Source organism: Thyridium curvatum (assembly GCF_004353045.1).
Source record: "Thyridium curvatum strain D216 chromosome Unknown NODE_56_length_292564_cov_84.152122, whole genome shotgun sequence".
NCBI lineage: Eukaryota > Fungi > Ascomycota > Sordariomycetes > Thyridiales > Thyridiaceae > Thyridium > Thyridium curvatum.
The window spans coordinates 278,682-291,688 of NW_022156811.1; the positions used below are offsets into that span (position 1 = coordinate 278,682).

The 13,007-nt window shown below is 56.4% G+C and overlaps 4 protein-coding genes across 4 annotated transcripts; 3 read left to right on the forward strand and 1 right to left on the reverse strand.

Moving 5' to 3' along the window:
• Positions 1-106: 106 nt before the first annotated feature.
• On the reverse strand, positions 107-7,813 carry E0L32_008505 (uncharacterized protein; the record flags this gene model as incomplete). Its single annotated transcript, XM_031143367.1, has 12 exons — positions 107-721; positions 788-1,114; positions 1,198-1,727; positions 1,915-1,957; positions 2,602-3,770; positions 3,837-3,933; positions 4,012-4,787; positions 4,879-5,142; positions 5,232-5,267; positions 5,344-5,425; positions 5,499-5,699; positions 5,804-7,813. The coding sequence occupies 12 exons, from the start codon at positions 7,811-7,813 to the stop codon at positions 107-109; spliced, it is 6,150 nt and encodes a 2,049-aa protein (XP_030992330.1).
• A 737-nt stretch (positions 7,814-8,550) lies between these two features.
• Positions 8,551-9,384, forward strand: E0L32_008506 (uncharacterized protein; the record flags this gene model as incomplete). The annotated part of the gene is made up of 1 exon (XM_031143368.1): positions 8,551-9,384. One exon carries the CDS (start codon positions 8,551-8,553, stop codon positions 9,382-9,384), a length of 834 nt encoding a protein of 277 aa, XP_030992331.1.
• A 497-nt stretch (positions 9,385-9,881) lies between these two features.
• Positions 9,882-10,604, forward strand: E0L32_008507 (uncharacterized protein; the record flags this gene model as incomplete). The annotated part of the gene is made up of 1 exon (XM_031143369.1): positions 9,882-10,604. One exon carries the CDS (start codon positions 9,882-9,884, stop codon positions 10,602-10,604), a length of 723 nt encoding a protein of 240 aa, XP_030992332.1.
• Positions 10,605-11,572: 968 nt separating this feature from the next.
• On the forward strand, positions 11,573-12,789 carry E0L32_008508 (uncharacterized protein; the record flags this gene model as incomplete). The annotated part of the gene is made up of 3 exons (XM_031143370.1): positions 11,573-11,791; positions 11,880-12,215; positions 12,271-12,789. 3 exons carry the CDS (start codon positions 11,573-11,575, stop codon positions 12,787-12,789), a joined length of 1,074 nt encoding a protein of 357 aa, XP_030992333.1.
• Between the last annotated feature and the right edge of the window lie 218 nt (positions 12,790-13,007).

Consider the following 13,007-nt stretch of genomic DNA (forward strand, 5'->3'; position numbering starts at 1 on the left):
GCCTCCGTCTGTGCATCAAGCTTACCAGTCACGAGCAGCCACAGCTGTCTGTCCCTCGGTCTCAAGCTACCCAAGCATTTTCAGCCCATTGCCCCTCCGGCTCCAGCTAATATTGACCGTATCCTTGACCCTGATGAGGGTGACCACCATGCTGCTGTCCGCCATACTGCGGCTGGGGTTGCCCGTAGGATTGTTGAGGGGGGGGAGGGTAATACTGGGAGCTGCTGCCGCCGCCGCCGTACTGCTGCTGCTGGTGCTGCTGGTGTTGCTGGTGTTGCGACTGGTGTTGAGGCGCACCGTAGCCAGGCTGGCCTTGAGGCGGCGGCGGTGCAGAGCCATACTGTTGGTGCTGGGGCTGGCCGGGCGGAGGGTACTGCTGGTGGCCCTGTTGGCCGGGCGGTGGCGGGAACGACGGAGTGTGCTGCCCCTGGTGTTGGCCTTGATGTTGGCCCTGGTGGCCGTGCGACTGCCCGTACCCACTGTGCTGGCCTTGGCCTGGTGATGGCTGGTACGACTGGTTCTGTCCAGGCGGCGGGGGATACGACTGGTTCTGTGACTGGTTGGGAGGAGGCGAGTGGTAGGACGGAGTCCCTGAGTGAGAAGGTTGTTGAGACGTCGACGGGTTGTACGAGCCTTGGCCCGGCGTCTGGTATGATGCCGGCGGTGCTTGTCCACTGTAGCCGCCTGACTGGCCCGAGTTCGAGTAGCCGTAGTTCTGACCCTGTCAAGAGAAATCAGTGAGCAGGTATCCTCGCGAAGCCAGCACGCAAGAGACGGAACGACGTACCTGGTTCTGCGCATGGTTCCCACCAAACATATTGGCCACTCCTCCAAAGACAGACCCGGCCAGGCCACCCGTGTTCTGGGGGTTTGATGAGGAAGCGCCGTGGTAGTTTTGCGGCTGGGCCGGCTTGTTATTGCTCGAGGAGAACAGATTCGACGCGAGCTGTCCGACCAGCTTGCCGCCTAGGCCACCACTGCCGCCGCCGCTACTCGAATGGCCGCCGCCTCCCATGAGCTGTCCTGCGATGTTGCCGAGCGGGCTCGACCCGTGCCCACCGCCGCTTTGCTTGCCGCCGCCGAGTTGGCTCGATAGCAGGTTACCCGCGAAGCTCTAGAAGATGAGAAGAGAGGAGAGTCAGCACCACGGCAACAAAAAGGGAACCGCTCTTCTCCTTCCTTCTTTTTCCCACTTACACCCAAGCCCCTCTCGCCGGCAGGGCCGTCCGCAGGGCCCCTCGTCCCGTCCCCGCTGCTGGGCGGCATGACGGGCTCGAGCCTGCCGTCCGGGTGCTTGACGGTCTGGGTGCCGTCCGGGTGCGTGATGATCTGCGGGGCGGTGCCGGGCGGGCCTCCGAAGGGGTGGTCGCCGGCCTGGGCCGGGGTGCCGCCGACGGGCGCGGCGTCGGTGGGCGTCTCCCACTGCGACACGCCCGTCGAGAGCTGCACAAAGTAGTACTTCTTGCTGGCGCCGTCCCACTGCGCGATCCACCCCGCGGGCAGCGGTGGCGGCGCAAAGGTCGGGCCTTCGCTGCCGGGGGAAGCCGGGCCTGCCATGTGCGCTGCGCTTGCTTTTACGAGAGAGAGAGAGTGTGTGTGTTTGTGTGTGTCGATGTCGGTTCCCCGGGTTGTGTTGTATTGTTGACGAGGTGTCGCCTTTGATCGGGGGGGTTTGAGAGGGTAGGGAAAGAGAGGGTGAGAGAGGAGGGAGTGCGCGAATCGCTTTGCTAAGTTACCTAAGTAGTCAGCGTGGGAGCTGGAGGCCGCGCCGTCAAATAAAAAACCGGGTGCGGTGCGATGGAGGTGCGCTTGATGGGGGAGGGGTAGGCCAGCATGACAGAGCACTGAGCGTGACTACGGAGTGGTAGGTATCGGGGACAGGGGGTCGCGTTGATAATAGCACCCAATTCCTACCTAGACACAGCTGGAGGGCTCCCTCAGTAGCATTGGGCACTAGCTAACTACCTTAGGTAGTGCTGTTTAGCCTGTCGTCGCTCGGTTGCGATAGCCACATCAATTGGAACACTTGTACTTTTTTCAGCATTCAAATTGGGGCTGTGTTGCGCCTCCCGTGCCATCTCTACTACCAGGTTGTAAATCCATGTGCCATGGGGGGAGGGCTTGGGTCTGAACACTACCTAGGTACCTAGGTAGGTAGGTCTGTCTGTCTTTGAGAGGCAGCCCGGGCAATTCCCTGTGTATCAGACGCACCATGTCCGTGATTCTTAGCCATGTAACCTTCACAAACCTACCTAGTCACAGACCAGCACAAGGAGATCTTGAACCAGCTGTGCATAGTGACTTTCAAACAGGACAAAGGTGCACCTATCAAAGTAGCGGCCGAAGAGCAAGCAAGCAGCTTTCTGCAGGCAGAATGATATGCAGAGCCTTCACGCACAACGCCAGCATCGCCGGGTTCATCGACACACTTGCCCCTGTCATGGCTCCGTGGATGGATTTCAATCGGGAAACAGATCTCCGGCCTTTTTGACCAAGACTGATGGACAAGCAGTGGTGGAATGAATAGCAAGTGTTGTTAAATCTATGAGATGGATGGTCAAAGAAAGACCAGAGGCCTGTGTACTAATAGACTCGTCACACCCCATTTGGCGGGTTATACGCTGCTCTATAGTTGAAAGCCGGGCCGTTGGGCTTGCTCGGAGGGCCCACGGCGTTGTTGTCGTACCACCTGTCAAATTCGAGCAGGCAGAAGCCGGGATCGTTGGGGGTGATGGCCTTCGGCCAGCAGGGATTGTCCCAGAGGCCGTCATCGAAGGGAGGGTTGGCCGAGTGGCCCCAGGTCTCGATGGAGAACTCGGGATGTTCATCGATGCTGATGCCCACCATGTTTTGCGCCATGCCGGGCTTGGTGCTGCCCGGCCGGGCCATGGCGGCGCTGATCTTGCTGTCGAGCTGTGCGTCCGAGAGGCCCCCAAACGCGGGCCTGAAGCATACGCTCTTCCACAGCTTCAGGCTGCGGCCAGCGCCGCCATTATCAGCTGCCGGTATCCATCGAATCATCTGCCCGGCCCGGTTTTGGCCAGAATTTTGCCAGGCCGGGTCCGATTTGTCGAGCATGTACGCCGGGGGCCACTCGTCGCGCTCGCAGAATTTCTGCGCGCGGTGCGCCGGGTCTTGCCACCCATTGCCCCCATGCTGCGTCGACCAGCTCTTTACCCCAGAGGCGTCCTCGCGGTGTGCGGTGGTGCCCGCCGCGGGCGGGCAGGTAAGCGTGGACCAGGCCGGAGACACGCGCATGGCCGAGCTGTAGTGGAAGCACGCCTGCGAGAACTCCTTGTCGCAGTGTCCCGCGATCTTGGTCGGCCTCGGTCCGTAGGTGAGCGACGTGACGATGAGGTCGGTCTTGGCGGTCGTGCTGTCGATCGGGTGGCAACTCTGCTTGCGCAAGGTGTTGGAGGCATAGCCCACCCGCGTTGTCGACTTGTTGGCTGGCACCTTGCACTTCTTCTTCTTTTTGACGCCCGCCGAGCCCTTGCCGTTGGCGCCGCTCCCGGTGCCGGCCTTTGGTTTACTACGGTCGACCGGATTCGCGCCGTCGCCCTTCTTGCCCTTGCCCTTGAGTTTGGGATTCGGTTTGAAACTCGAAGCGCCGTCCGCCACGTTGCTGAGGATGCCAAAGACCCTTTTGATTTCGTCGGGAACGAGTTCAGTTCCACCACATGGGCTCAGCCACCAAGAAAACGCGCCTTCTGGGTCTTCTTCTTCTGGATAAAGATACTTGGCCGTCTGCGCGGCCGTGGTGGCCATGTCTATCTACTGCGTCAGCATTTCATTTTCCTCAGCAGTCATTGGTAGAAAAGCGCAGGGTCACGCACCCATTCCGGCGTCGAGAGTCTTGCCTACTCCAGGGATGAATTGCAAGCCTACATCAAGAACGAGCTTCAGAGCCGACATGACTATATAGCACCCGATCTGATACTCTTGTTAGGATTTTCAAATGGAAAGGAGGGGGGAAACAGGGAAGAAAAAGGGAAAAGGGGGCCGAGGTACCTGAGCGATGATGGGCATGGCCTCAATAACAGTGTCGGCGAGAAAGTTCACAAGGTAATTATCGCAGGAGCATCTTGCAGGAGCATAGATTTCCCTACCCCCAGGCTCCTTTTGCCACGGGATCTCTTTATCGAGTGGGTATAAGCCCACGCATCCCAAATTGGTGGTCCTGCCTTCTGCTTCAGCCTCCTTCATCGCTGGCGCGCAGACGGGCCGGCATTGGTTGATGCTGATATCCCTTTTGGCCGGATCCTGGAAAATCTGGCAGTTCCATTGGTTGGCCAGTCGGGCATCCGAGTAGTAGCTGGATGCTTGCTCATACGTATCTCCCATGCCGCCGCCCGAAGCGGCTTCTTCGTCCTCATCGACTACGGGGACCGTACAGGTTTCTCTGGGGCAAATGCCATACTTGCAGCTGAACTTGCAAAGACGGTTGAGATCAACGTCAAACTCGTCCCAGGCGATGTACTCGGTGTCGGCGACCACAGCGGGCAGTTCCCTGAGGGGCCCAGTCTCGGTACACAGGCAGAGCGACTCCGGGCAGAAGCCCCAGGCACAGCTGTGTTCGCACAGGTCTCCGCTGTTGACGGTCAGGTCCCTCCCGCTGACGCACCCCTCCGAGCCGGTGTCACCCCGGTCTGGCGCTGCTTTCATGTCGTCTGATGTGAAGGCCTGCAAATCAAGGGCCCAATCGATGCTGCCGGCAAAGTTCATCGCTTTCCAGTCGGAGCGACGCGTGTCTTTGGTTGTCGGTGTCATGTAGCTGACGTAGTCGCCTGTTTGCGTGGAGCACTTACTGCTTAGCATCCCGTTTTGCAAAAGGAGGGGAAAGAAGAGGAAACGAGAGATCTTGGGAAGGATACTGACCGTTATAGAGTATGACATCCGTATTGGAAGCGCCGTCGTGGAATTGTTGGGTAATTGCGTTTTTCCGGATGAGCTCATTGATCTCGGCGTTCGAGATGTATCCCCCTGTCTCGGTGCATCGTCCTGGTGTCGCGTCGGATTGGGTTCTGGAGCCTGTGAAATCGCACATGGGTCCCCAACAGCCATCTTGAGCCATATGGAAAGATCTTCCATAGCTAGATTCCCCAACAAAGATCTTGTTGTTAGGGACACCCGCTTTCGTGACTGGTAGGCCAAGTCAGGTCAGCAGCAACACAACAGTTGTTTGTACCTACTTCAGCGAGAGGCACGCGTCGATGAGATAGTCGACATACTGATTGAGAGAGAGTTGCGCGTTTCGGTCAGATTGACTGGAAAGTGCAAGTCAGCAAATCAGTTTCGAGTGTCGAGCGCTGTCTTGTCCTGTATTCCGGGTTTGTCACATACCATGGCTTCGAATACATTTGCCAGACGGGCACGAGTCGAAAGCATTCACATTGCCATAGTCCCATTGGCCATGCAAATCATACTTGAGTCTGTCAGCGATCCGATCCACCTCATGATGCGCCAAGGTGTGGATGGCGAATCAGTCCGTCGCTTACCGTCATGTAAATGATTCTGTCGATGACCGCCGCAATCCTATCGATGGGAAAAGCCTTCAGGTACCAGTAAGATGCCGGGGCCGCAATCGATACCGACTTGCCGGCCCCCATCTTGCTTTTGAGCGAAGTCAGAAACCTGAGATACGCCACACCATCGCCTGCCTGACCAATCGGCTGGCCGCCAACAAAGATATCGGGAGCCTGTTGTCCTTTGGATTAGATGTGCCAGCGGGATTAGATGGGGCGAGATGTGAAAGGGATCCTGGAAGAAAGCAGCCGCACCCGCTGTCTGGAGCTCAACTTACACCTGGGTATTCCCAGTCGATATCGATACCGTCAATACCCTCTTCATCGGCAAACTTGGCTAAATTAGTCGCAAATGCCTCTCTGTTGGCAATGATGGCTGACCGGATGATGTTGTATGTTGCCGGCTCGGTAGAGTACGCCCAGCCGCCAAAGGAGAGAATTCGCTTGACCCCCTCAAGCTTTTTGAAGTCCTCCCACTGCTTGTGAGGATCGTCCACGACCGGTTTCCAGGTGTTTGGGTCAATCGAGGCAAACCCCCAGTGTATGTGCGTATAGGTGCGGTCCGTATTCACATCCTTGGCTGACATCCAGAGACAGGGGCGGTTGAAATTCCATGACTCATAGTAGCCGATCCTCTCAAAGGATGCCGGAGGCCCGGAATTCTGCTTGATCTCGTTGCCGCAGTTGGATACACATGTGCTCTGGAACCCCGGCAGCCTTGTTCCCGGACCGCCGCCGGGTGGGGCATGTATGTCGCAGTGTGCCGGGAACGGGCCGCAGAAACCCCAGTTGCTGCAGCATGCCTTGAGCGGGCAGGGGTTGAGGTCTGCGAGGGAGACTGACGGATCGGTTGGTGGCCGCGTGCCGGGGACCAGGGGCCCGCACTCGGTTCCCTGTTGCGGCGGCGGCAGCGGCGCCGTGCCAGTGCTGAGGCACATGTTGTAGCCTCCCAACATGTCCTTGCACTCAGTCCATGCCCAGGTCTTACCCTTGTTGAAACCCTCGATCTCGTCGACCGTGAGACCGTACTTGAGACCCAAACTGGCGCACGTGTCCCCATTTTCAATCAGGTGCGTTGCGCAGGTGCCGTCCGCGTTGGGCCGGGGCCGGGGCAGGTCGCCAAGAGTGCAGCACACAGACTGGCCCCTCATGAGCTTGCTGCAGTCAACCTTGGGGTTGTAAGTGGCGAAAGCAGAGCCTCTGATCCCGCACCTAGATGCAAGGCTAGTACAGGTGTCACCATCATTGACCTTGATGGTGGAACAGGTCGCGCGCTTGCCAATTACGGCCCTCCTGGCACGGAATCGATAAGCCGACGACTCTCCAATAGTTGAGTTGCTTTCGAAAGTTGAGTTTCTCTGCATGGTGCCATTACTACTGCCGCTAGCGAGGTGGAAGACCTTGATGTCGGGCGTGCCGCCCTTGACGGGGTTCAGATCCGCACCGGCCGCGCAGTTGCCCGCTTGCCAGTCGGCCGCGAGTTTCTGGACCGCGACGAGATCGCTCGAGGTGTCAACCGCGACGCCGAGAACGGCCTTAGCAGTGAGTACTCCGCTACAGAGCTGAGCAACAGTCTGATTGGCAGTCGGGCCGGCGGCCTTGAGATGCTTGACGAGAGCTGTGACGGCCGAGCCCACTGTGGGCTTGCCTAGCTCCGCGCCGATGTAGATGCTTGCGACGGTCTGCTTATGATATCCAAATAGGAACCTCTCATTGCAGTTATCTTTGGCCTCGAAGTATTTCTGCATGTCTTCCAGTAGAGAAGTGACCTCGGTGACATCTCTATTGCCGGTTGCGCCGCTTGCTGCCAGCTCCAGCCTGCCCTGAGTCTCCAGCCCGGGTGCAATGCAGGCCGGCGCGACATCAAGGCTGGGCTCAAAGAGTTTGGCCTCTTTCTTAGGGTTCTCGACTTCAGTGGCCATAGCAGAAACAGAAGACTTGTCAGCATCTCCTGTGCTGGAGCTGAGGGTGCAGCCGCGGATTAATGTGGTGGTCCGAGGATCATCAAGAGGATGCAAAACTGAAAACTGCAGTAGCATGGGCTCCTTGCAGCGCCTGAGACGGTCGACGGAGAAGTAGGTGATCCAGCTGTGCACGTTGGACAAGTCCGTACACGGGAGCGGACAGTCATGCTGGTCCGGATGATAGGTCAAGGGGTCGGCGATGGGTGAAGGGTCGCCGTCAGTCACCTGCCCGCTCACTTGATCACCGTCAGGATTGATGGCAGCACGGACAGAGACCGCCGCGGCCCAAATGAGTAGATCAAGAGATCTCAGTGTGAGCTTCATCTTTACAGCTCACAGCAAGAGAATGTTCGCATACACATGCAGCCAGTTGAGCTACGAAGGACAACCGCGGTCACCAGTTCTTATGGCGGCAGCTCCGCTTCAAAGCCAAAGCGCCAAGATCTATTCAACACGACATGTGTTCAAAGCATCGTCGGCCGGAGGGTGTGAGGGCTGTGCGAGTTGCATGGCTCCCGGCATCGCAGCCTGCCAGATAACCCGTGTGATGAAGCAGAGATCAATATCCAAACCAACAGACTTGTCCGTTGTAACGGTACATCTACTTGAGGACCGACTTTCTCTTGATCCCCTCAGCCGTCTCTTGGCGCCCCCGCCGTCGACCGGCCCCTGAAAGCTTGCACCGTACGATAGGAGTCGGTCGATGTCGGAGCAGAGGGTGTGGATGCTCTGAACTTCCCACTATCACACCTCGGCACGAACCCTTGTTCAAGACAAGACGGGGAACTGGCCAGGTGCCGCGCGCGCCACGGGCTCGTTCTGCTAACCAATAAAGGGGCTAGGATACAACGGTTGTCCGAGCGCTTAGAGCGGCCTTCAGATTTACCTTTCTTCTTTATTTCGACGACCCATGAATCCAAGCTTACCCCCTTTTCATTTTTGTTCTTCACTTGTGCGTGTATAGCACCATCTTCAAGTGTTTTGTAGCCCCTCCTGCTTGCGAGCATTTCCCCGCCCCGATTTTCGCAGATTCGAGCATCCCCGCCTCGCAACAAGCCCAAATGCCTGAGCTCGAGGACGTCTCATACTCCTTCGACGAGTGCGTTGCCGCGGTTCGCGATTATTACGCGTTCCTCGCCAAGATGTACATGGACGAATCGGAGATCGTTGACCCCCCCGAGGGGGGCTGGCCGAGCATCGTCAATGCTAAACCCGAGACCCTGGAGGGCTTTGGCAAGACCCCTGAAGTGCTAAAGCTACTGGCCCATCTGCCCTACGTGCGTGAAGCTTCTGATGGACACGATGTCAATTCGCTCCCTCAGGCTCGTTTCGCTGCCTGGCACGAGATCTTTGACTGGGTCAACCGTGATCAGAGAGAGATTGGAGCATGCAAGGAAATGACCGAGGGATGTTTCCGCCCCTTTGAGGTACCACATGCGGTGGGCCTGTCACGGGTCGACCGTTGGGAGACCACTTTGATTCTCGACACAGAGTTGGGGATCATACACTATGGAGGATGCCCAGGGCCTATTCGCCATAATCCCTCACAGGAGCCCATCTTGGATGACTTCTATGACTACGCTGATGAGGAGGACGAGGCAGACTGGCATGAGGCTGAGTGGCGTGCTGATGCTCCAGCCTTCACCATCCCGGCCTTTTTTGAGCTTCTTAAGGACCAGTTTAGGGAGCTTAAGTTCGTCCCTATCGGCCGCCGAACTGTTACAGATGTCTATGTCACCCATATCCATCCAAGCATGGAAGGCTTGATACCTATGGTGCAGGATATCTACCGTCAACACGGCTGGCCCGACCTGGACCGCTACCGTAAAGACGAGTGCATTGCGGCCGTGCAAAAGGCGATACGAGAGAAGTACCCCAGCGAACCCTGCGACTGAGGGATGTTTGGATTGTACGTTAAGACACCTATGCACGCGCGGTCAATAAAGGATGCTCGTGCAATAGAGTTGACCAAACCAAAATCTGTGACCGGGCCCCCTCAGTACAGCATTCTGGAGCAGAACGAGCCGTGTTCTCTGCGCCGCCGGTGACCTGCCAAGAATCCGACGAGCACCGAGCGGCTTGGCGGCCGGGGTTAGAAGCGTACAGGACGTTACAGCAACAGCACATTAATCTTAATTTTAAAGTCATTGATCCCTGTATTCCGGCCGGCCGGCCCCCCTCCGGATCAAGGACCCTAGCTGGAGAAACGTCCGATCAAGACTGAAGTACCAACAGAGGCTTGGCCAACTCGACAACCTATTACTATGACGCCCCGGCATCGCTCACCTCTGGCGCAGCCGTGTCTGTCTTCTGACTATCCTACTCCTCTTCTCCTCATTCTTCTCATACACTTTGGTCCTCTTTGACGACAAAGGCGACGACAATTCCCAACATGAGAGCAGCGACAGCGTTTAGGTTCTCGTTAGGCGCCATTCTTACAGCCACTGCACATGGCGCGCTCATGAAACCGCAAACGGCCCCGAGAACAGTGGTCGTCAGGGCCGAATCATCGACTCCTGCTGGTCCGACTTCTACGGAGGAGTTCGTGGACCCCTTCGTGACGCCAGATCCGTGGCCATGCGCTCTGAAGAACATCACGCAGTACTTCGATGTATCGACAGCCACCGGCGGTCTGTACGAGGCCATGACGTCGTATGGCGATAAGTTGCTCGAGCCCTGCGAGTCTACGGCTGGCCCCGACGTGCTCTGCTCTGTCACAGAGCTTTCTCAGTGGTGCGGCATGTCCACGGCGATACCGCCTGCCGTTCTCGCCGACTACTCCTCCTACGTCAGCGGTGCATACTCGTTTTGGTCGGCTAAGAGCTCCGAAGCCATGTCTGCCTCCTCTTATTGCCCGGTCTTTTGGGAGAGGCCCTCCCTCGCCGCGCACAGGTGGTTGAATCTGACCATCGCTTTCGCGGAATGCTACGCAGCCGCCAACCCAGGTATCATTACGTCTGCTACTGGTCCTTCGTCGACTAAAGCCCTCTCTGTCCCTCCAACTCCCTCCAGTACCTCGCCCACAAACAGTGTTGTCGGCCGAAGCCAGGGCATTGAGATGTGGATGCTAGCAAGCACAGGCATGGCAGCCGCGGCGGTGAATTCAGTGTTATAGTTGGATAGAGAGATACTGAGACGTAACCAACTGCGGACGTGGAGCGACTAGTTGACGTGTATTCAGACGTTGAACTATCTTGATGGATCCTGGACAGCGCGCCGTAGATATCAACAAGGTTAGAACGAAATGGTGTCGGCAGATGCAAAGAACACAATTTTGATACACACAAGAGGCATCATATTCCTATCTTCCTTGTAAAATGGAATCAGCCTTTTCAGATGAGAGAGATAGTTTACACAATCTTGACGCTGCTAAATCCCCATACCCCAAGTACATGACTGAATCATCTCACGAAACCGTCAAGGAACGGTATGAAAGAGAACCTCGGTGTGTCTACTGTTCCTCGGTTATTCGTTTCTGGGCCAGGACCACAGATGATCATCCACTCGAGTTGCACAAACACTGCCTCAGTACCTGACTTGACACTTGGCTACTAGGGACGTGGAACCAAAGCCTTGGATTTCATTTTTGACAGTCGGTCACCTGTTGGTCCCAGGAATCGTTCAGCAGCGGTAATATGCCGCATTACCAACCCCATCTCAGCAGCTTCCGGTTTTCGGTGCGATGGACTTGTGGACCGTTGACTCTGGGTCTCGCCAAGCCAATACTTGCAGACTTCACAACCAACAGTCCTCAGACTACAGAACCAACAGTCACAATATTACATCCAGACCAAGTTAGATTGTCCGTGGAGAGTTGTAGCAATCCAACGCCGGATAGGTTTAATTTAACTTTTCCTCTTTCTTGTACCTGTACATCACATGGAGACAAGCTTGAAGAAGATTGCTCGGAAAGGCCAAGTCTAGAGCGGCATGACTACACTTCACGACAAGCAACAAGCAGAGGAGGATCTACAAAAGCACAACCAAGACCGCATTCAGGCGCTGCTATAGTGTCGGTGTTTACAGACCGTCAGGAGCTTCAAGTGAGACCACAAGACCAGTCAAGTGCAGATCATGACCATAATGGCTTCTATCCTTCCCCTTATCCTGCTCGCCGCTGGTTTCATCCAATCTATTCATGGCGTAGCGCTTCATATTGCGCGTGATGGAGCAAGCCCGTCCCTAATATCTGACCCAAATACTACACCCTACTGCACCTGGTGGATCGACTTGAGTACATCTCAGTCCTGCACTCAGATCCTCTCAGACAACCTCATTACCCTAGAGATGTTTCGAAGATGGGTGAGTGATCTGAGCAGCATCAGGCAGGAGAGGACTATTGCTTCGCACGTAGAGGTTCATATAGATCACGGGCTGATTGCACTTACAGAACCCCTCTATCACAGCCGACTGTGGCAATCTGCTTATTGGCCACTCCTACTGTGTTGAGGCTTACTACGAGCCCGTTACAACTACCGCTCCTCCCATCACGAGCGTCCCAAGTCCAACAAGCACAGTGAAGCCAACGACGACTGTTCCTAGCAATGGAATCAGCACGCCGCTTCCCTTTCAAGCCGGCATGGTGAACAATTGCAATAAGTTTCACTTTGTTGAGAATGGGCAGACCTGCACAGTCATTGCTTCCCTCTACTCCATCAGCAGCGCCCAATTCATCGCGTGGAACACTGACGCCAAGTCCGACTGTACAGGTCTCTGGGCCCAGACGGTGCGTAACGGCCAGGTCCCCATCCCTGAGAGAAACAACCATGATGTGAAAAAAGCTAATCCATGGTCTCATTCTTTTCCAGTATGCATGTGTTGGTGTTATCGGTGGCGCGACGCCGACAACCACGCCTGGTAACGGCATATCCACGCCAGTTCCCACACAGCCTGGCATGGTTTCCAACTGCGATGCCTTCTACTACGTCGTTTCTGGAGATACCTGCGCCACCATCGCCTCCAAGTCGGGCATATCCGTCTCACAGTTCGTCTCATGGAACCCGAGCGTGGGCAACGCCTGCTCCGGCCTGTGGCTCGATGCCTACGTCTGCATCTCCATCATTGGCCATGAACCTTCGCCGACAGCCCCTGGCAACGGCGTCGCCACCCCGACGCCTATCCAGGACGGCATGACCAAGAGCTGCAAGACCTTCCACTTTGTCAAGTCCGGAGAGACCTGTGCAATTATTGCCGCCAAGTACGGCATCACCAGCACACAGTTCATCTCCTGGAACCCGGCCGTCGGTCCATCTTGCAACGGAATGTGGGCCAATACCTACGCCTGCGTAGCAGTCCTGTAAACGTACCTTAATGCCTCAGCTCTTTGTTCAATAACAAGGGCTTGAATTTAATTAATAGACCTATGAAGGAATTCGGGTCTGTTTGCCCAGCTCTTCCTGACCTTCAGTCTCTGGCCTGATGTTCTCCTTGGCATCGCTGATATGCTTTTTGACCTTCCCGTTGCGGAGGTTGCGGGCTCTCCTTTTCATTTGGTTTCTTTTTTCTTTCTGGGCCACCC